This window comes from Amblyomma mixtum, chromosome 5 (assembly GCF_055824585.1).
Source record: "Amblyomma mixtum isolate Tamu chromosome 5, ASM5582458v1, whole genome shotgun sequence".
Taxonomy (NCBI): domain Eukaryota; kingdom Metazoa; phylum Arthropoda; class Arachnida; order Ixodida; family Ixodidae; genus Amblyomma; species Amblyomma mixtum.
The window spans coordinates 71923977-71945114 of record NC_143016.1 but is presented as its reverse complement, the minus strand read 5'-3'; the positions used below and the strand labels follow the sequence as shown (position 1 = coordinate 71945114).

The window sequence follows — 21138 nt, the reverse complement described above, 5'->3', positions numbered from 1 at the left end:
TTAACGTCCCAAAGCGACTCTGGCTATGAGCGCAGGGTTCCGGATATGTTCCACCACCTGGCGCTCTTTAACGTGCACTGTCATCGCACAGTATACGAGCCTCTATTATTTCATCCGCACTAAAATTCGACCGCCGCGACAATCGAAATTTGTCGGGTGAATAAACATTAAAGCGGATGCATTACTGGTCGATTGAAGCTAAAAGTTCACCGGTGCCGCAATTTGACCTTCAAGTGGAGGATCGGTGGAGATGCGTCAGCCGTGTGACATATCTTCTCTCTTTTCCTCTTTTCCTCCTTTATTCCTTCACTTAAGGCGCGGTTCAGTCGTCCATTGAGATGTGAGACTGATACTGCGCGATTTCCTTTTCTGAAAAACCAATTTTTATTTATCATTTCTTTAATTCCCTCTTCCAACCCTTCACCTACGGCGCGATTCGGAACTCCACCGAGATATGCGAGACAATTACGGCGTACATCCTTTCCTCAAAAAAATGTCTCCCTCTCCCGTAACCGAGAGTAGAGTAAGCACGAAATGTTTACGGGCATAACACGAAGCGTACGTGGACACGACGAGACGCAGGCCTGACAAGAAAGTATATGCAGCGCGTTCGAAACTGTCTGAAGTGCGTACAGGCGATAGCGTTTTCCGCACCACTTTGCCAAGGTGACACTGGTGACGTCACCACTGGATTACGCCACAAATAATTGATGAAATAATGACAAATTACTAATTAGGGGCTGAATACTGATTAATGACTAAATAATAATTAACTGCTAATTAATGACGCTTGAGCTTCGCCTTTAGGAGTGGAACGCGACAGCGTGTTGTAGCGCTGCCAGGCAGTCCACGGAACGCAACCACCCGATCGGCGCGATGCCTTGCCCTTTGAACGCAACGCTTTTTGAGGAAAGGAAATGGGCGGTAATTCTCTGTCATCTCGGTGGACACCCGAACCGCACCGTACAGGAAGGGAGGAACGCCACCACCCGTTCGGTGCGATGCCTTGCCGTTTGAACGCAGCGCTTTTTGAGGAAATGAAATGGGCATTAATTCTCTGTCAGCCCACAATATTCTAATTATCTGGACCCCAGCCCACTCGGGTCTGGTTGGAAACGAGGCCGCCCACAGGCTCGCCCGCTCCTCCACCCCGGGGAGCCGTGGACACCTCATACGAATTCAGCACTAAAGAGGAAACCAATACCTTTAATAGCATCACAGACATTCAGAAAAAGAACAAAAGGATCTATCCTCCTCCGGATAGATCGCTTAGCTCGGCTGAGGCCTATGACCGGAGAAGACTCCAAGCTAGAAACTTCGCATCCCCGCTCTGGAGGAGCTGGACAGGAGGTGACACGAGGGAGGATGCGGAGGTGTGCGAGTTCTGCGGGCATACCGCTACACTCGAACACATACTATGGAGATGCCCCAGTGCCCCAGGATATGGCATAATCTATAATGCAGAGGAATGGGAGACCTTAGCGATACGCTATCGCTACAATGATACGCTACCCGCCTTGCAGCAGAAGCTGCGCGACTATATCGTTGCTAGTCTTCCAGCTGCGACGCTGCCCCTCCCCGGACGCCTGCGTGAGGACCCGGAGGGGCACGGGTCTTCTTCTGGCGGAAATAGAGTTTCTTCACTCTGTCATCTCAGTGGACACCCTCACCGCACCTTACAGGAAGGGAGGAACGCCACCACCAGTTCGGCGCGATGCCTTGCCCTTTGAACGCAACGGTTTTTCAGGAAAGGAAATGGGTCAGTCGTCCTCTGTCATCTCGGTGGACACCCGAACCGCACCGTACACGAAGGGAGGAACGCCACCACCCGTTCGGAGCGAAGCTACTGGCGCTTGTATGCCGGTCCTGTGGGAGGGCTTAGATAGTCTCGTTAAATCTCGTACAGTGCCCGAACGTTCTCGTTTCAGGGCCCGGATGAGTGGAATTCAGTGTCCGGGTGTTGGCTTCCGCTCTCGGGTTGACGGACCACACTGCCGACAAGGGGAGCTAGAAGCATTTCATGCTTAAAACGAAACAAAACATTGGCGTTAGCGTTGACAACGTTGTAGAGTCCGTTAATTTTCACAAAAGGAGGCACACAACTGACTCCCTGCGTCAGTGGACACCTCAGTCTCGCCATCGTGTACCGTGCGCGGAATTGGTGTCCACCTGCGAAACCTACTTTCACTAAATATTCCGTGACCCGCCGCGGTGGCTGAGTAAGGCGCTCGCTTATGTAGCCGTGGTAACCGGTATCGAACCCGGCCGCGGAGGCCGAATTTCGATGGAGGCGAAGCGCAAAAGGCGCCCGTGCGTTGTGCAATGTCAGTTCACGTTAAAGAACCCCAGGTGGTCGAATTTATTCCGGAGCCCTCCACTACGGCACCTCTTTCTTACTTTGTTCTTTCACTGCCTCCTTTATCCCTTCCGTACAGCACGGTTCTGGTGTCCACCGAGAAACGTGAAACAGTTATTGCGCCATTTCCTTACCTGAAAACCAGTATTCAAGTTCAATTTTCAGACATTCCGTGCTTAGCAATGCTCAACCGCCAGCAATTTTTGTTTGTTTTCTTTTTCTATGGAATGCATCGCTTTCACCTCACCCACAAACATATAGAACAAAGAAACACGGGGATGGCTCTCTGTCGAGCTCCAACCTGAAAATGCAAGCCAGCTGTTTCTTCAGGCCAGGGCGGCAGCGACGACCGCAGCGTCTCTAAACTAAGGACTGGAACCACCTCTCAGGACCATTGAACCCTTAATAGTGTGCATAATAAATGTTTACAATTAATACTACTGCTGCAGCAAAGCATGTTATTTCTTTTTTTGATCTCGCCGCTCAACAAAGAAAAGTTACCTAAACACCAGCAAGAGTAAAAAAGGAACACCTCTCACAATCACAGCACGATCTTTTTTGCAACTAATGTAAATCAGAAGAATGCCGCCTTCGGAGGCTACAAACTATGTCGTTTAATAATTCAGCGACGCTTCACGCCATTGAGCCCGAGTTCTTTTCCGCACAGTGCAAATTCTGTGGCCAGAAGGCAAACTTATGCCATATGGCATGGGCTTGTCAGGAAAATAACAGTATTGACATCATAATTCAGCCAACGCGGGAGGGCTGGGAGGAGGCCCTGTCCAGCTCGGACCTTGTGGAACAACGAGCACTCGTCGCCAGGGCACGGGCAGCGGCATTTACCAACGGCGTCCCGGACTAGGGACCCGATCAGCCTTCCCTTGAACTAAGCCATTGTGGTTTAAATAAACGTTTTCATCATCATCATCAAATTATGTGCAGTATAGATATGTGAAAGAGTGCGTGGGGTGGTGATGATGATGATGTCCTCAGGCTTTTTCTTCTTTTGACTTGCTGTTCCTTCTTCTTACTAGTAGTTCCGTCGGCAGCTCGACCAGCACATTCTCGCCCTCCGGCACCACGTTCCTCGGGCGTTCTTTTTGTGCACGGCAGCCGGCCTTTTTTGAACTCTAGCAGCTGTCCACGACGGTCTACGGCAAGTAAGAAGGCCTTTTTATTCGCACCCTTATTACGCACTTCGTAGCGTTCGTTAAATTCGATTCCTCTGGAGCCGTCCGGCAACTCTGTCTGGTGTGAGGCGTAGGACACCGGGCTGTTCGAATTCATTCGAGGGTGATCTGTTCCAAGGTATTGTTTCCAGATTTCCTGGTTGCAGTGGTTATTTTCCCGCTGTAGTCACGGTGCAGGATGTAGTAAGTACAGAACGCTGGCAGATTGGGGTGTTATGACACCTTGTTGGATTTGATAATCCGTTCTCGTGGAGCACCTCAGCTCGGCTAAGCTGGGCCTTAAACGATCACCTTCTAATCAGTGCATTACGTGAGAACGTAAAGTTTGCTTGGAACCATGGAATTGAAAGCAGCTGTAATTCTAGTGGTCTCGAAGACGCTTCCGGTCATTTTTGTTGCACTTAATGCATTAAGTCGCAACACTGACGGCATGATGCAAAGCACTAAAGTGATTTAAATGCTCCCAGGTCAGTACTGCTTCTCTGAAAGCCTGTCGCCAACGTTGCAACGACTGTCGCTATCATCAGCTGTCTTCTACCGGAGTCACCAGTGCGTCCCACGTGCGTTGCAGTAGGTCTAGGTCTAGATGTTAACATCATCCGTTCTTGTTCTCGCATGACCTCGTGCCAGATTCAAGGCGTGGATTTTCTAAACCTATATCATAATGTCCCCGTAACATTCTTCCTTTGGATATATATCCAGCATATTCAGTCGACATTGCGCACCCTCTAGTATGTATTTAGATCGCACAAGTAGCTACCCCTAAGATCGGAAAGTGTTAGTGGTTAGAACGCTGGTCTACTGAGCCGAAAAAATTACCGAAAACACTTTGGTTGGTTGGTTTATGTGGTTTAACGTCCCAAAGCGACTGAAGCTATGAGAGACGCCGTAGTGGAGAGCTCCGGAAATTTGACCACCTGGGGTTCTTTAATGAAAACACAAGGCTTTCGCCAAGCACACTTTAAACTCCCCCGAAATTCTGGTGTGCTTGGGGAAAGCCTTGTAGTCAGCCCACCGCCACTTCCCCGAACAGTTTGGCACGTCGCGGGCTTCCCGCATGTGCGGTTTTTATTGTCTTTGGTGACTGTGGTCTTCATTTCGATTGTAGTTTTAGAGCGCTGCTGTGTGGCGCCCGTTTGGCGTCGCAGTCGCTGTTGTCCGTTCGGCGTTCATTGTGTTGATTGGCGTTGGCTTGACGTTTTACACACCGATCATTTAAAGGAAAGGAACCACTCATAACTGGCTCCCTGGATCAGTGGACGCCTGCATCGCGCTTTTTGTGTTGTTATTGCGGCTGCAAAAGCCGTTGCCTAGCAACCATCCCGGTGGACACACGAACCGAACCGTATACGTAGGGAGGCAGTTGGAGTGAAAGAAGAAAGAGAGGGGCCGCAGTGAAGAAAATGAATTTGAGGAATGGAAATTACGGAGGAGGTTGCGCCGCTGCGTGGAGGTGAGGCCACAGTTGGCACTATTCCAGCGCAAGGACGGACTCCGCGAGCATGGACCCTAGCACGGACCCTAGCACGGACGGACACCACGAGCATGGACGGACGCGGCGGCCGTGTTTCGATGGATGCGAAGCGCAAACTGCGCCCGTGAGCTGTGCGATGTCAGCGCACGTTAAAAGTCCCCAGGTGGTCGAAATAATTCCGGAGCCCTCCAATGCAGCACCTCTTTCTATCTTCTGTGACTCCCACCTTCCTCTCTCCCGATACAGCGCAGTACAATTACTCTGCCATTTCCTGTCCTCAAAAACCTATTTTCAATTTAAGCGCATTCTTCTCCACTTACTAGACTTTTGTGTTAGCACTACGCTCTTCTGCTAAGAAATATTAAGGCAAAAGCCTTTAATGCCTCATACTGTCGTTAGCAGACGCGTCGGCAGGAGTGTCTCAAAGTGTCGACAGACGCGTCGGCAGCAGTGTCTCAAGGAGTGTCTCAAAGTGTGGAATGTGTGGATCAAAGCAGGCATTGAATGCTGCCTCAATGCAGTCCAGCTAAATTAAACTTAACAGACCACCGCAATACAACAAATATGAAGGAGCGTGCAAGCATCCACACCTAACCACAAGTTTTTATTTATTCTGGAAAGCTGTTGTCAATATGGCGCACTTCATTGTCAATTTCATTATACACGTGTGCATGTTTCGCGTTTTTTTTTATTACGCAGGCTCCACAAACAAAATATTTATGTTCTTAGAAATATGGCAGAAAAAAGATAACAGGAAATTAGTAGGACAAGTTTATTGGCGGTTGACATTGCTTAGGGCAGTCGCTGTTATTTGCCTACCTTCCGGAAGGTTCTCATTCCAAAGCGCCGCTTTGAGGGCAGCCTGCATTTAAAATGCCTAAAGTATGCCGATGTTCAAGGATGTGTTTTCTAATCCTCAGCACGAGCAAGCACTGATGGACAGGCATTGCCGAGGTGTAACATCACCGCCGAGGCTTCGGAGTGGCAACGACAGGATCCCTCCCGAGACATGGTTCGCGCAGCTGGCGGCTAATGCAGCACGTAGGCCACCGACCCATCCATGGCCAGCCGCCATGGATCCAAGCAGTCCAGCAAATATTGGTGAGCCAATCAGTGATGAACAGAGAGTTTACAACCTGATGTTGGCGATGTCAGTGCACGTTAAAGCACCCCAGGTGGTCGAAATTTCCGGAGCCCTCCACTACGGCGTCTCTCATAGCCTTAGTCGCTTTGGGACGTTAAACCCCATAAACCAAACCAAACCGATGTTGTAAACAATGGCGAGAACACGTGACGTCGTGAGAAGTAGCCCCGCTCATCTGAACAGGGCAAGTATATAGCGCCAGAAAAAATAATCCTGACCTTACGAGTCCGCGCATCTTAAAGCTAACCAGTGAGATAACAGAAATACAGTTGTCTTGCAGTTATGGTGGTGTACCATTCATCATCTTCTTATCCCAATGCGAAATGGAGAAACCATCGCAAGAAGGCTCGTGTACATAGGATCCTGCCCACCGTTAGTCATTGAGAGCATGGGCATGTGCGGATTGCAGGCATATGGCGTCAAAAGCAGCCATCATAAACCGCGTTTCCAGCACATGAGCCTTCGCTTTTTTTTTCACCTTTTAAAGCGCAGCTCTTTGGCGTCCGTTCCTGGGTTTCGCGTCGTCGTCGGCGTCGGCCTCGTAACCAGCTCCGCCCCCAATGTCATGCTTTTCAATTGGTCGAAATGCTCGTGACGTCGCAGTGCGCGAATTTCAAATGGGGCCAATTGTACTTTGGCTAGTAACCATGCAACCAATCAAAGGGATCGTATAGTGATGCTGCAACTAAGTTGGACTGAGTTTAGTTAATTGCTTAATTAATCAATTAGCCTAATTAATATAGAGGAGAATGAAGAGGGCAGAAGAAAAGAAAGACGCGCGCCGCAGCGACAACAGCGTCCGCGGAAGGAGACGCTGCTGAAAAAAAAAACAGATAAGTACGAAGCCGCGTTCCCACTACCACCACGCACTTCCCCACTCAGTAAGACGTTGCTCGTTTCATATACGTTGTGTCGAACATCCTAGACAGTTCCAACAATTGACAGGTTAATGACAGAACACGATGGATAGAAATGCAATAATGTAAATATGAAATAGCCTAATTAACCTTTCTAGTTAGACCGCATAAATCTATAAAACCGAGAACGAAATTGGTCGAGTTGGGGAATCGAACCAGGGTCTCCGGAGTGCGATACGAGCACGCTAGCCACTCCGTAATGCCAGCTGAATGGTTTGGAATGAACAAAGGCGCGTCTAGCTAATACGGCGTCTTCGTTCACTCCCATCTTCCCCCTTCCCCTTACGGCGAGGTGCAGGTGTCCACCCAGATATGCGAGAGAGATACATTTCCTTTCCTCAAAAAATAAATTTACCGTCCAGCAAGGCGTACAGCCGAATTGGCGATGGCGTTCTGTGGACTCCCTGGCAGCGTTGCAAGACGCTGTCGCGTTCCACTCTTACAGGCGAAGCTTAACATGTTAACCACACATCAGTAACACACGCAGACAGCCAATGGACGCGTCATTCGCTGGAAGCACTTGATTCATCATTCACAACCACATTCTTAACGTACGCTCCCTTGCCGCACATGCCAAGGACGTACACCACGATCACATTCTGCGCCATTCCTCTGTACTTTGCTTTGCTGAAACCTGGATGGATCCCGAAGAGCCTCTCGAAATCATAGATTTCCTATACTGCTGTGGTGCTCGCAGAGACCACAACAGAGCGGCGGGAGTCGCTATCTACTTGCGCACAGGTCTCTCTGCAATACCAGTCGAAATGTTTGGCACGTCACATGAACTTGGCGAACTGTGCGCCGCAAAGTTGCCCAACGGCTTGCTGGTAGTAGCTGCCTACTTCGCCCCTACCGCACTCACGAAAGACGTCGTGCACTTCCTGCAACTCGCATTAACCGTCCATCGATCCACACCGATGTTAGTAGTGGGGGACTTTAATGTTGACATAAAGACAAACAGCAATTTCCTAACACTTATGCGGGAGAACATCCCGTTCCTCTCGCTCGTAACGCGTCCCACGGCTGTGACAACCTCGCGAGGCACTTGTATAGATCTCGTCTTTGAGAATCAAGCATTGGTGTACCAAGTCGAACATATATCACTCTATTTCTCCGACCACAAAGCTTCATTCATGACTGTCAAGAACTGTTAGTGGAATCTTTGTTAAAGGAATACGTGTGAAAAAAAAAAAAAAAACTCTGTGATAGTGCATACATGTGTTGCTCGATTTCTTTGCCTCAATCTATCGAAAAGGTGAAACAGCTTTTTGCTGCGCTCAAATTTCGCATTAGGAAGTAACGTAATCGTCGGTAATTTTTTTCTCTCTCTTTATTCTCTGCCAAAAGGTGCGTGGGCACGCTTTAGCAAGGTTTACTGACACTCGAGAAAGAAATTTGATAATGCCTTGATATCCTTAACGAGAACGCCTTAGTGGCACGAAGGTGCCACTACGACGCGGCGAGAGGATTTACGTTGCTCGTTCTCATAGGCTTTGTTAATTGGCGACAAGCATTGGTGGCTTTAATCGGTTACCTTCATTAAGTATACGACATTGCCCGCTCTGCAACATACTCTGCGTTGCGAGGCGCTCACAGAAGGAATCGATTTATCGCCCTCAAACCAAACTTCTCCGTGGTCGAAGCGCTTGGTTCTTAACCCAAGGGGCAAGGGTTTCGCTTCCCTGCTTGCCATTTTTATTTAGAGTGCAGTTGCTGTTCTTTATTGTTGTGCACTACGCAATCGCGGTGTAAGGACGTCCCAACCCTGAAGGTCAATGAGGAATTGTATAGCAACTTCACCAGTGTTTTACTTTGAGACCGTTCTGGGCTGTTTTAATTGCCCCCGCTAGGTATTGCGGTTGCAGGGTGGAATGGCCATCGACGAATTGGAACATTGTTCTCAGGCCACGGTGCATCCTAAAACTAACCATTGAATAAGAGTGTCATACGTGCGCTTCTAACTTTCCGCAGGTTACGGGAAGATTATGAAAATATTTATTGTATTAAATGTAGGGGGCGGGGAGAGGAGGGTGGTGGTTAGATATACATTAAGGCCTATCTTCGTACACTTTCTGCCCCTCAGGTACGTTATTGGCGTTATCAGGGAGCCATGAAACTCTTGCAGATTCCCGGAGCTCTCAAGATACTCGATGTATTAGAACTTTTGAATTAAAAGCTTCACCACGGAACCTCGTGCTTCGATCGCCATGTGCCCAGTTTTCACCTTCAAAAGACCTTGAGCTTCGAAAGCGAAGGGGCAAACTGACCATCTGGGACAGAGGACCCCATAGTAGCGCTTTAAGCTACGGAACCAATATCGCTGGGAAAGACGCGGGTTCGATCCCGGCCGTGGCGGTTGAATTTCTTTGGAGGAGAAATTCCAGACGCCCATCTACTGTGCGATGTCAGTGCACGTTAAAGAACCCCAGGTGGTCGAAATTTCCGGAGCCCTCCACTACGGCGTCTCTCATTGCCTTAGTCGCGTTGGGACGTTAAACCCCATAAACTTAACCAAACCAATGTAGCTGGAGCTTGGAAAGCAAAGGAAAGGCGCATGACTGCCCTCTTCTAACAGTGGACACTTGAGTCGTGCTTTAGGCTACGTGACGGTATTGCCGTATGTGCGCTGCATACGTTGGCATTGCCAAAACGCGGTGCTGAAGTCATAGGCCGTCGGCGTTCGTTGTGTTCATTAGCGTTGGCGTTGACCACGTTTTGCACTCCGGTCATTTTAAGGAAAGTAAATGCGCATAATGGCTCCCTGGGTTAGTGGACGCCTGAATCACGCTAGTAGGTACGTGGGGTGATGAGAGACGTAGGCTGCATGCGTTAGCGCGAAAACGTTGTCGCAGACAAGCGGGATTGTTGTAATACGCCGCTGCGTTCACTGGGTGCGCAAACTCTCGCGATCAACCATTAACTACCACCTGCCAGGTTGGGTACGCTGTCTATCCAGTGTCCGGAACGCACTCAGTGTTACAGACGCCAAGCCGCTTATAGTTAGTTGCCCGATAAGCCATCGCTTTCGCTCTTTGACCAGGTTAAGCAGTAGTTGAACCGCAGCTGACTATTGTATAAGAATCTGTGCACATACAAAGATAATCGATTTCAAGAAGCTTTCAAGATGTTCAAAACTGCACTGCCTTCTTATAAGTGTGTTCTTCTTATGGACTTCTTCTAAACTAAATCGGTCTTTCGTATGTTATTCTGAGCGTTATTTAAATTCGTCACAGCTCCTTTAATCCTGCTTTAAGCACACTATTTTTGTGCCTACCTTGGTGCAACTGTTTTACAATTTCCTGGTCCGAAAGATATTACTTCTTTGTACTCTTCTTTCAGGAAGTTAAAATCCTTATATTATGCTATGTAATGTAAGGTAGGAGTACAACGCCACTGTTACAAAATTACAGTAAACAGAGACACCACCGGAAGTTAGTCCAGCTGTGTCTTCTGCTTAGCATGCTAATTTCATTCGATGTTACGCTATTCACTTTTCCAATGTCTAACGCATTTCCTTTTATGTTTATTTTTGCCCGTAGATAAGACCACGAAGGTTTCAGAGATCATCTTAAAGGATCAAAGCTGGTGAGTGGTGGTGCCACCTCCTGATATTTCTATTTTTAATGTTGTCCTCTTCAATTGCACAATTTGGAGACCTCGTACTGTATCGCTCGTGGCCCTTCTGCGAAAATATTTCAAATGTGTGTTTCATAGTTTTCAGTTAAAAGAATCTAAAGTGTGTGCCGCTAGAAGTTTTGGCGGCAGAAAAACCTGCCGAAATGAAAAAAACTTGGTAGGAAGATATTCGATGAAAAGAAAATTGGTTGGGACTCAGCTAAGGTTAAGCCTGGATATCTCGCAGCGCAAAGCTGCGGTCATGCTCATGGTTTAGCTTAGGGTTATGCTTTACGATTTAGCCTATGGATATGCTTACGGTTTAACTTATGGATATGCTGATTGTTTAACTTAAGGCTATGCTTATGATTTAGCCTATGATTATGCTTACCGTTTAACATATGATATGCTTTCGTTAGCTTATGGTTATGCGATACGTCTGCCTTGTGTAGTAAAATCGTGCTGCGTCATTCGGGCAGCCTTGGCTAAAAGGAGAGAAAGCGCTTCCCACCTTTTATCCATGCACCGCCTGGCAGAAGCTATTGCTTTAAAGCCGGCCACCGCGATAAACACGCGCTTGCGACGAACTTCAAATGACGCATAGCGCGCGGCATCATGCGCCTGTTCTACGGGCAAGCGCGCCTTATATACTCCTCCTCTCTAATGTGCACTGCGCACGGCGGCGGCGAAAGGTCAAGCGGTGGCGCGGAGGATAAGCGGCGGCACACATGCGCAGTAGCCTGCGCCGTGCGTGACGTCACTCATACAAGAATTGCAGAGTCAGGATGTAGAAAAAGCATGCTCAAATGTAGTGAAAACTGTCTACACTGGATGCACAGCCACAATAGCACTCAATACGCAAAAAAATCCCACTAAGGAAGGATGTCAGGCTTGGAGACGCGATCTGTTTGTTGCCGTGTGTTTACTACCGAAGGTATTCATAGCTGCCTCCAAAACCCAAAGAGCTCAGAATAAGAGTTAATAGAGGATACCTTAGTAATCCTCTGTTCATAGATGAACTGACCTGCGAAGAAATTCAATGTACAAATTTAAAGGCATGAACGGTGACAAAAAGAAAAACTCAATACAAAACGGTGGGTGTAAAAGTTAATATGCAAAACGCAAAAATAAAGTTCAGCAGTCTCGGAAGAGAAGAGCAGTTTACGATTGGCAGTGACACGTTCGAAGTCGAAAGAGATCTCAGTGCAGTTAAGATATCTGGACCATGCGAGTGAAATGACTAAGAATAAGAATAAGATGAACTGCATTTCTCCGGCCGCCAGTATCTTTCGCGAGAAAAGGGCATAGTAGTTGTGTGTTGCCATGTTGCGTCTACCTTGAGGCTGACGAAAATGGTTCAGCTTAAATTAAGGACAACGAGGTGAGCTATGGGAAGTAAAATGATGCGTGTAATGATAACAGGCCAGGACACAGCACAGTCGGTCAGGCAAACATGCAGCCTAACGAATGACATCCTAGTCGAATTAAAGAAGAAACGGGCTTAGGCAAGGCATGTAAATGGAAGGAATGATGATAGATGTTCACTAACGGTAGCGCGATGAATTTAAGAGAAAGCAAGCGTATCAAAGGGTAGCAGAAAGGGTTAGATTTAGGGGTCTGCGAATATCAATTTTTTTCGAATACGAATCGAATACGAATACTTAGTTCCGAATATCGAATCGAATATCGAATAATCAAGGACAGACGCATTTAATCACCATAAAACATTTATTTGGGCACCCAAGAACATCAGAGTTCAACTATCGATGATTAAATGAGCACAAAAGGTGTGTGTGGCTGCACAAAAAGTATCAAAGTCTCGAACATTATTCTTAGAAGAGTGGAAATATCAGAGAAGATGGCTGGTACAAGCTTGCCATCAGCACAAAAGCGCGTTGCTGGGATGACGTAAAAGGTTGTCGTGAAGGAAAACCAGCTGCACCACATGGTCAGGGAGAAGTAGTTCTCTTCTAACTGAAACGACTCCTCCAGCCACAGAAAATGCCCTCTCACTTGGCACTGACCTGGCACGTATTGCGAGGTAGTACTTCGTGCACAGCTCTGACTATACCAGCTTCGCAGGTATAGCCACAAAAAAGCTCACCAGCGCAGGCAGCTACAGCATGGCCCTTGGAGGAAAAAGAATTTTCCTTCCGTGTAGGCGCCGCCATGTTATGTATCTGTCGATAGAGCTTGCGGACCGAAATGAACGCCGGTGCTCACAATGAATATTCGGCTAGATACGAATATTCGCATTGGGTCGAATATTCGAAAAAAACACCAATACTTGGGTTTCGAATCGAATTCGAATACTAAGAATATAATAATCGAAATATATTCGAAAATTTCGAATATTCGCACACCCCTAGTTAGATTAGGAAGTTTGGGGGATAAGGCGACCGCAGCTGGCACAAGACGGGGTCAATTAGATATACTTGAGTGGCCATTGTATTGGTGTGGCGTAGTCAGGTTGACAATTGTGATGAATGAGCAGAGGGTAGACCACGACCCATTCGGAGGCTTTCTTCCACAGGCTGCGCATTTCAAGACCCTTCGGTGACTTAAGCTATGCTCAAACAGGTTGTTAGATGATTTTGGAGACGCTTTGTAAGGGGTCAGGTATTTTATGTTGGACCACATTGTACTAGAACATATTTATCTGTGTAATGAACGCGCTCGCATAATTAACGCCCCCCCCCCCCCTCTTCTACTTTGGCTGTTAAGGAAAACAATTTCTTTTCCCTCGCGTAATAAACGCAACCCGCCATTTTGTCGCGCACTGTCCTCGTGTTGATAGCGAATGCTAAGAGCTGCCGTTGTTTTGAACGCCGAAACAATTACACCATAATACGCACAACTGTATATGTCATCGGTCCAATGTCATTAGTACTACATCTCACACTTGCGGGGCAAATAGCCGATAAAATGTTCCGCGAGGCAGATGATTCGCAGTGGGATCTACCAGTCATCGCAAAGAGCTTGCATGTCCGATCTACCATACTAAGCATCGTAGCAACTTGTTGGGGTTCGGCTTCGCTATGAATGCTGCTAGTTGTGATGGATAGCAACAAACGTTGCAAGCACGCGCATATTACAGTTTATTGAAAATAAAAAAAAATTCTCTAATGGTCTTTTTTAAAATCTAGCTATCCCTTATTTCACGCCCCTTATTGGGGCCTTAATGCCATCAAATAAAAAGATATATAATTATTCTCCTTCTTCCTTTGGAGTGCATGACTAGCGGTGAGGTGTTATATCGGCAGGTTTGAAAAAAAGGTGTTGATGATGCTCTCGAGCACTGGAATCGGGCTGAAAATTGCGTTCTGTTTTATTCTGAAGTGAGTCGTACCCTATAAAGAATTCCTCCGACGGGCCTACTTGTCTCGGTCTCATCGCTTTACAGTTTGGTATTACCCCATAAAATGAACGCCTCACCCCCCTCCATTTTTTTGGCAGGTTTTTGGGAGAAAAAGGGAGTACGTTAACCCAGTAAATACAGTACTTAAAGGTGGACTCAAGAGAAATCTGAAATCATCTTTCTACAGCAGGAGCTCCATCTACACTCTCCGAGCTTTCTTAGCAAGTTCGAAATATTGTCCTGTGGGGCCGATTTCCCTATGAAATCGACGTAAACGTCTCTGCTCCCGCCTTCTTTTTTTTTGAACTAATCTTCGAAAAGAGGAGGAGTCGCCAACACTAGAGGTCTTTTCAGCCAGTCGAGCGGCTGCTTCGCTTGTGCTTTTATTTTGTACTTTTAGGTTTCCTTGAATAAATAGTTTCAGTCGCAGACAGCCGCCAATTAGGCCCGCAGAAAACACGCGTGGGCACATTGCTTTCGCCAATCGCTACGTATCACTCCGCCGATGGCAGAGCGGCAAGCCGCCACGCGTCTGGCTGAAAACCATTCCACGCGCTGGCTGGCTCCCTCTCTTGTCGAATCTGAGCTGATGAGGCAATACTCATTGATCTTACTCATAAGGCCGAGAGGCTGGTGTATTGGGTGATGCTAGTGCACGTTAAAGAATCCCAGGTTGCCGAAATTTCCGGAACCCTTCACTACGACGTGCTTCATAGTCTGAGTCGCTTTGGGAAGTTAAAACACCCATAAACCCTAAGCCTTTTTTAGAGACGGTGACATCACGAGAAGCTTTGAGCAGGGAGAAAAATGAGAAGAGGAGGAGGACACAGGAACGACCAGTCTACGCGTTGGAGTATTGGATGTTTTCTTTGAGCGACCTACATATTTACACGCCCGAGAAATGTCTGGCTTGCTTGACCTAAAAACTACATCCGTTTGATAAGTTCTCCTTGACTATATTCCACCCAGCTTTAGATTTCGCGATAAATGGACCAGACCCCACCAAGGTACCGACAACAGGCGTGCGGTTAGCTAGCCGTCAGGCGAGCGTTGTCATTCCCAATCTCTCAGCGGGGCTTCCTCTATACACATACGCTATCCTTCGGTATCAGCCGCAGGTACTGGTGCCACCATCTGTACTGCCTGGACCCCGGAGAAGAGCAGCCACGGTCCTCACTCGGTGCCCGCAGACGCCGTGTCCACCAGGCGATGGCTCACGTGTGGGACGAACTGGCCGAAACTCTGCACGGCACAACACGCGCTCGTACAGCCACCCCCTCGTCCGGTGCAATCCTTAGCGTGCAGTGTTCGGTGCGCTCTTCATCCCACTCCAGCTCTCCGCTGCCTCAGGTACGGGAGTAATGATCCTTCGATGACGGCTGTCAGATGGAGGCAATGCCACTAAGAACACAAGCATAGTGATAGCTCAAATTAGAAGCTGCCTGTTTTCAGGAGTTAGGGCGAAACAACAGGGCACATGAGCACGACGTACGTCGTCGTCCAGACGTTTGATTTGCTTATCATCGCTAGAACCAGACCTGTTGCGATCACGCTTTGATGTTGGTTTCGATATCGTTAAAATATACGTCGTAAATCAGCAGTCTATATATATATGCTCAGCTGTATACCTGGGCGGGCAGATGTATCGCAAGCCGGGACAGTGCAATGAATTGAAGCACTTGGGTTATGGAGATCTAACGTGCAATAAGATTGGAAAGACATTCCATTGCTCGAACGCGCACCAAACAGCCTTTCATGTGTGGCACACAGCTAACTCGAATAGTTACAGTATTCTTTACGAAATGCACCTACCGAGAGCCGCACAAACGCCTTAAGAGAGCCCAGAGGGCAATTGCTAGCAGCTATTTTTAATTGATATTGTACTTTCCTCGGCAGTAATTTTGGATTATATTCCTATTGACCACCAGTCCAATACTGCTGCACCCTACACAAAAACAGTAAATGAACTTGGGCCAAACATAGAGCAACTCTGTGTTACATAATGACATTTCATAGAGCAGGATATCAAAGGGGGTCATATATATCAACTGTCGTGCTTCCCGCCCTCCTCGTGCTGGCACTTCCCTTTTCTAATTTCGCACGATAACGCACCCTTGAATTGAGTCGGACAGGGACAGATAAAGGGCAGATTAGCTCTTGAAAGAGTCCTGCGGGGCGTGCATCCGGCTGTTTCTTGCGACCAGGCAGCGGCTCGACGACACCAACCTTGAAAACTCCACGCGTCGCTTTCCCGAATTTGTCTCCTTCATAACGAGAGTTGTCGATCTTGACTGTTAACAAGCAACAAGAATCCGTATGTGAAGCAAGCTTTCGTTAACTTCCGCTGTGCCGCTAACTCGTTAACAGTTTCTGAGTGCGGATCTCGACGCTGTAAAATCTAGAAGCGTGCGACAGGCCTGCGACTGTAGCTTTTTGACCGTAGCGACCAATTAAAACACATCACTTTAAGACCAAATTGGTCGCACAGCCTCTGGGACTGGCAAGTGTGCCGTGATACAACCGTAATACAACCATGTTTTAACCAAGTAAACCGTGGAGCAGAGTTCTGGTTCGGGCTGTAGAGTCGAGCTGAGTTGGCCATTTTAAGCTGTTAAAAGATAAGACAAATTCGCGCAAAAAGCCAACACACCTCCAGCAGATTGCGAACAAACGATGAAAAATTCACCACATCGAAAGAGTGAACACAATACTCGGAGTTTTAAGTTAACGCCCATGTCTCATTCCTGGCTCTGGCTTACTTTTGAGTCCTTGCCTCGTTTTTCGCCCATTGCAGCTTAAGGGAGTCAGCAACTATCCTGAAATCCGACGATGGAGTTGAGAAAATCATAGCACTGACTTTAAAATACCCAAAAAAGGCGAAACGAAAAATCCGTGGCATCGACTGCAGAATTGCACGATAAATAACTTCAGTTTTTCGTGTGTATTGATCTTACCGAGTGAAATACAGTGATGGCTACCCTTTATAGCTATCAGCATGCAGTGTCGTATAATCATACAGACTACATTAGTCTTGTAACTCTCAGGACCCATCGACCTGTTACTTGGACATTGGAGCAACGGTGTCGTTAACGCAGGCGCAGGCAGCTGGCGTCACTGGGGCGGCCGTCGAGCACACCCCGAAACATCCTGTGGGGAAGGAGGAGTGGACCAGCGTCAGCACCGAGCTACGCTGCACTTCTGAGTGCACCGAGCCCCGCTGGGACGAAATGGGCGAACAGCGCAAGGCTGATTGGCGCGGCCGGTGAGTGAGCACCTGCACGTGATTCGCGAATAAGAGAACTTCCAACAAATCAGGTGAAGTTTTTATGAAGAGCACGAGAAATGTCATGCGAGCCGCGACTGCCCCGGCTGCGCACCTATACCTGTGCTCATTACTTTGGTCGCTTTATAATTAATGTGAACATGTAGCGGCGTCTAATTAAACAAGCTGAGGACGTTATAGTGAATAGAAAGAAGGAAGGCAAACATATTTATTCAAAAGGAAAGAAGCTTATTGAAGCAAAGCAGGCCGAGTTTTCAGTCCAAGACCAAAATTTGTCTGCCCAACACAGTGGAGATGGAATGGATAGAAAAGCACGAACACATTAGATGATGGGGAAGGAACACACGGGTGGTCTTTAATTCTGCCAGTCATATGCCATTGCGACACACACTCAAGGGCTTCTCGTTTTGATTTTTGCTTGCTTCGATGCATCCGTCTTTTAGTGTAGCACGACATACAGGATTTGTTGTCCTTGTATTCCCTTGAGTGTACACAAGTCTGAAATGCAAATCATTTAAACTATTACCCTTCCTTTAACGACATGCCGCAGCTTTTGCATTTCGTCTTTGCAGAATTTTAGCAATGCAGAAAGTGGGTGCGTGCAGGTAACCCAGGAATAGAGGAGGAACAATAAGGTGTGACTTGGCGAGTGTATCATGCGTAAAGCATATGCTCAATGCCTGCGATCTGATAAGGACCACCCGTTCAGTGTTAGTGGAAGCGGTATCCTCATTAATAAAGTCTTGGCGGGGTGAGGAGTACATTGGTTTGGATTATACGAAAAATTAGGGATTTTTGTGTGGGGAGATGTGGATATGGTGGAGAGAGCAAGGTGCCTTCCCGTCGCATGTTTTCATCTTCTTGGTTACATAACTGTTGCTTGTAGAACTCTGCGTCGTTCTCCGACATCGGCTTGGCGGGGGATTGAGGGCACCCTGCCAGCTCAATTTCTCAAACCCCTCGCGGCCAGGTTGAAACTTGAGAGATACTTTCCAGTGATTCCTTTGAAGTGCCGTACAGTTCTTGGTCTATCCAGATTTTCAGGACTGCGAGTATTGCAAGTGGAGGAGGTCGTACTTCTTGAACTCAATCTATTATCTATCCGTACTGCATGTGGTGAATCAGTATAAAGGCCGATGAAAATTTTTCAGATATCTTATAACTAGGTGCTGAGAGGTGCATGAAATTTTCGTTTCACACAAGAAATTCGGCCAGGGAGACACGAAGTGAGTGGAAAATTCACCGTCGGGCGCCTAAATAACTAAAATCAATAGAGAGCTTATTAGTGGGTGCAGTAAGCAAGCATGTTTATAATGAAAACTTAAGTCCTGTTCCGACAAAACTTCCAGTTTGTAGAATTCTCCTATCACGCCTGTTTTTCCAACATACAGGCTTCCAAAGCTGCAGCTGCCCCTCCGTAATTGCGCATGCGTGCAAGGCAGTGACGAAGGCCAGAAACTCCTCTCGGCGTGACACCGTGTTTCGCCTGCCAGATGCGCATAGCAACCTATGAAGTTGTCGTCTGTTTCCCGTTCACTTTCGGCTATCGAAATGGAACAAAAGCCCAAGTCAACAGTTTCGCCCACAACAGCGGAGTTCAGCGTCGACTATCACAGCCTTGCAAGAATACACGAAATCCATAGAATTTTTTTTTGAGGGGGGGTGGGGGGGGTTCTTGCAACACGTTTATTGTCGAAGATTTTTACCAAATCGAAGTCTAGAAATGCGGCCGCTTCTTTGTTTCCAAAACAAACATTCATACTAGCCGCAGCTGCAAAAAATTTTGTTAATCTAATATAGTTAATTATGTGCCTGACGATGGCAATTATTACCTCACTTTGTGTCCCACTGGTCGCACAATATAGGTACAACGGTCGGTCTCGCGTATCACTTTGTGCCTGCTTTTAGGTATCCGTAAAGCTTACTTTTCATCGGCTTTTATAGTAGTTATGAAGTGCAGATCTGTGCGGTTCGTGAGGTGGGTTTTCATTATGGCTAGAAATTATAGCTTCTGTTTTCAGAGTAGGTGGATGGATCGCCGAGGGGACAAGTTGTGCAGGTCTCGGGACTCGATGCAACACTGGCATGCAACGTCTGTGTATAGTTTAATGAGCCCGGAGGGCTCTTTGTGGTGCATGGCTTACGCTTGGCGTCTATTTTCATGAATTTGAGAGCATCTCCTTGGGGATATTGCCTTATTTATTGCTGGACGGAAGTGTGGGTGGAGTGAGTTTCTTTTAGAATGTAACGACCCTGTTCAATGCGCGACTGACGACCCACCTGTTTCTCTTTACCGTTTAATTTGTTCGGCGACTTTTTGACATAGTCCTATAAGAGGGAGCTTTTCTGCCGCATCCGCTTGCTACTAATCTGAACAAACGATGCTGAGTGAAACTTGTGCTCGACACAGGCATTTCTCGTTGTAAAAAGCGTGAAGGCTTCGTAGTCATTTTTCTTTTCTCTTAGAACCGTGAATCTTGCGTAGCTTTATTGTAACGTAGATCCTTTCTAGCATTCATATTTGTGTGGCTGACCTCAGCAACAGCGCTTTAAAAGATCAGCATAGGTCAGACAAAAGAATATATCACGCACTGCAGCTACATTAGCATTTAAAGATGCGGAACAAGGACGCTCTTTATAAAGTCTGTTTTAACGCTAGCTGGTTGATTAAGGTTTCCTGATTTTTGTGAGTGCATTGTTATGAATCGTACTCGTGGTGACACACTCACTCTGCCCGTGGTACGCAGGTACGGCTGCATCCGGACCAGTGCTGCGCACACATCGGGTTCGGTGGCCCAGCTCCAATAGGCGGCCGCTTCGGGGTTCCAAGCTGCTGTGTTTCGATACGAAACCACGCACAGCCTCCTCACCCCGCTAAGCGGCCTCGCCCATCCCCGCCGGACTATGGAAGGCGCTCGTCTGACAGAGGCATTTCAAGACGACCGCCTTCCTCCTATATTCTTCCCCGCGTTCATCTCCTGGCCGATTGAGGGCTTCGCTGGTCTGGCGGGAGTGGACCGCATCCGGAGTCTCTCAACCGCAGGTCGAAACACCGGCGGTTGAATTGATTATTATTGTAATTAGCAAACTACGAAGCATCCGAAGTTATGTATATACGAATATTTATAAATAATGTCTAAAAAATCATGCCTGTACTCTATACCTTAATCACTCATGCTCAGTGTTACGAAATATTTGCGTATTGACGCAATAAGATGTGCGTGGGGTCGCCCAGGTCCGCAAACAAATAACGGAACCTTGCTGCGAATGGGAGTGTTGACTTCGCCAGCTGCATCGTCTCTGGCGCGACGCCTTCGAACATCTTAAGTTTAGTGTGGTTTTTCCGCCTACCCAGCCGACAAAAAGACTGCATATGAATCGCCAAGCTACCCTGTTTTGGTTCCTCTGTGAACAAGACACACCCGTGCGCAGCCTCGCTTTCCTTCATCTATTCTCGCTTATGTCGACGGGTCGGCGGGTGGCAGCAGGTCATCGGAAAACAATAGCAACCGTATGGCCACAAGAGCATTGAGAAAGATTGACACTAAAGGCGCCTTTTGTTCATTCATCAATTATTCTCAGAAACTCTGCTCGCTCCTTTCAATGTTACCCAGTTTTTTGCGTCCCTTCTCCCAGATGTTTTTGTTACCTTGGAGCCGAACTCACCCCTGTATGTAAAAAAGCTCACAGGGGGAGGTTAAATGGATCACCATTCACAGGCTAAGTTCCTTATAACAAGCTGAGCGTGCTCGGCTAGAATGCGTGCCCAAACATGCGGATATCGGCCCTGCGTACCAAAGC

General features: G+C 47.5%; 2 protein-coding genes across 7 annotated transcripts in view; both read left to right on the top strand.

The window, feature by feature from the left end:
* LOC149342632 (uncharacterized) overlaps positions 1 to 21138 on the top strand; it is a 185350-nt gene that overhangs the window by 82986 nt on the left and 81226 nt on the right. The window lies entirely within an intron of this gene.
* LOC149342635 (uncharacterized) lies at positions 3403 to 20461 on the top strand. 3 transcript variants are annotated; one of them, XM_089542202.1, is made up of 6 exons: positions 3403 to 3516; positions 5941 to 6121; positions 10621 to 10666; positions 15167 to 15404; positions 17150 to 17316; positions 20085 to 20461. In XM_089542202.1, exons 2-6 carry the CDS (start codon positions 5956 to 5958, stop codon positions 20143 to 20145), a joined length of 678 nt encoding a protein of 225 aa, XP_089398328.1. In that variant the 5' UTR covers positions 3403 to 3516; positions 5941 to 5955; the 3' UTR covers positions 20146 to 20461. The 3 variants fall into 3 exon arrangements, with proteins under 3 accessions (XP_089398328.1, XP_089398327.1, XP_089398326.1); XM_089542201.1 differs by lacking the exon at positions 3403 to 3516 and adding an exon at positions 5038 to 5144; XM_089542200.1 differs by lacking the exon at positions 3403 to 3516 and adding an exon at positions 5043 to 5183.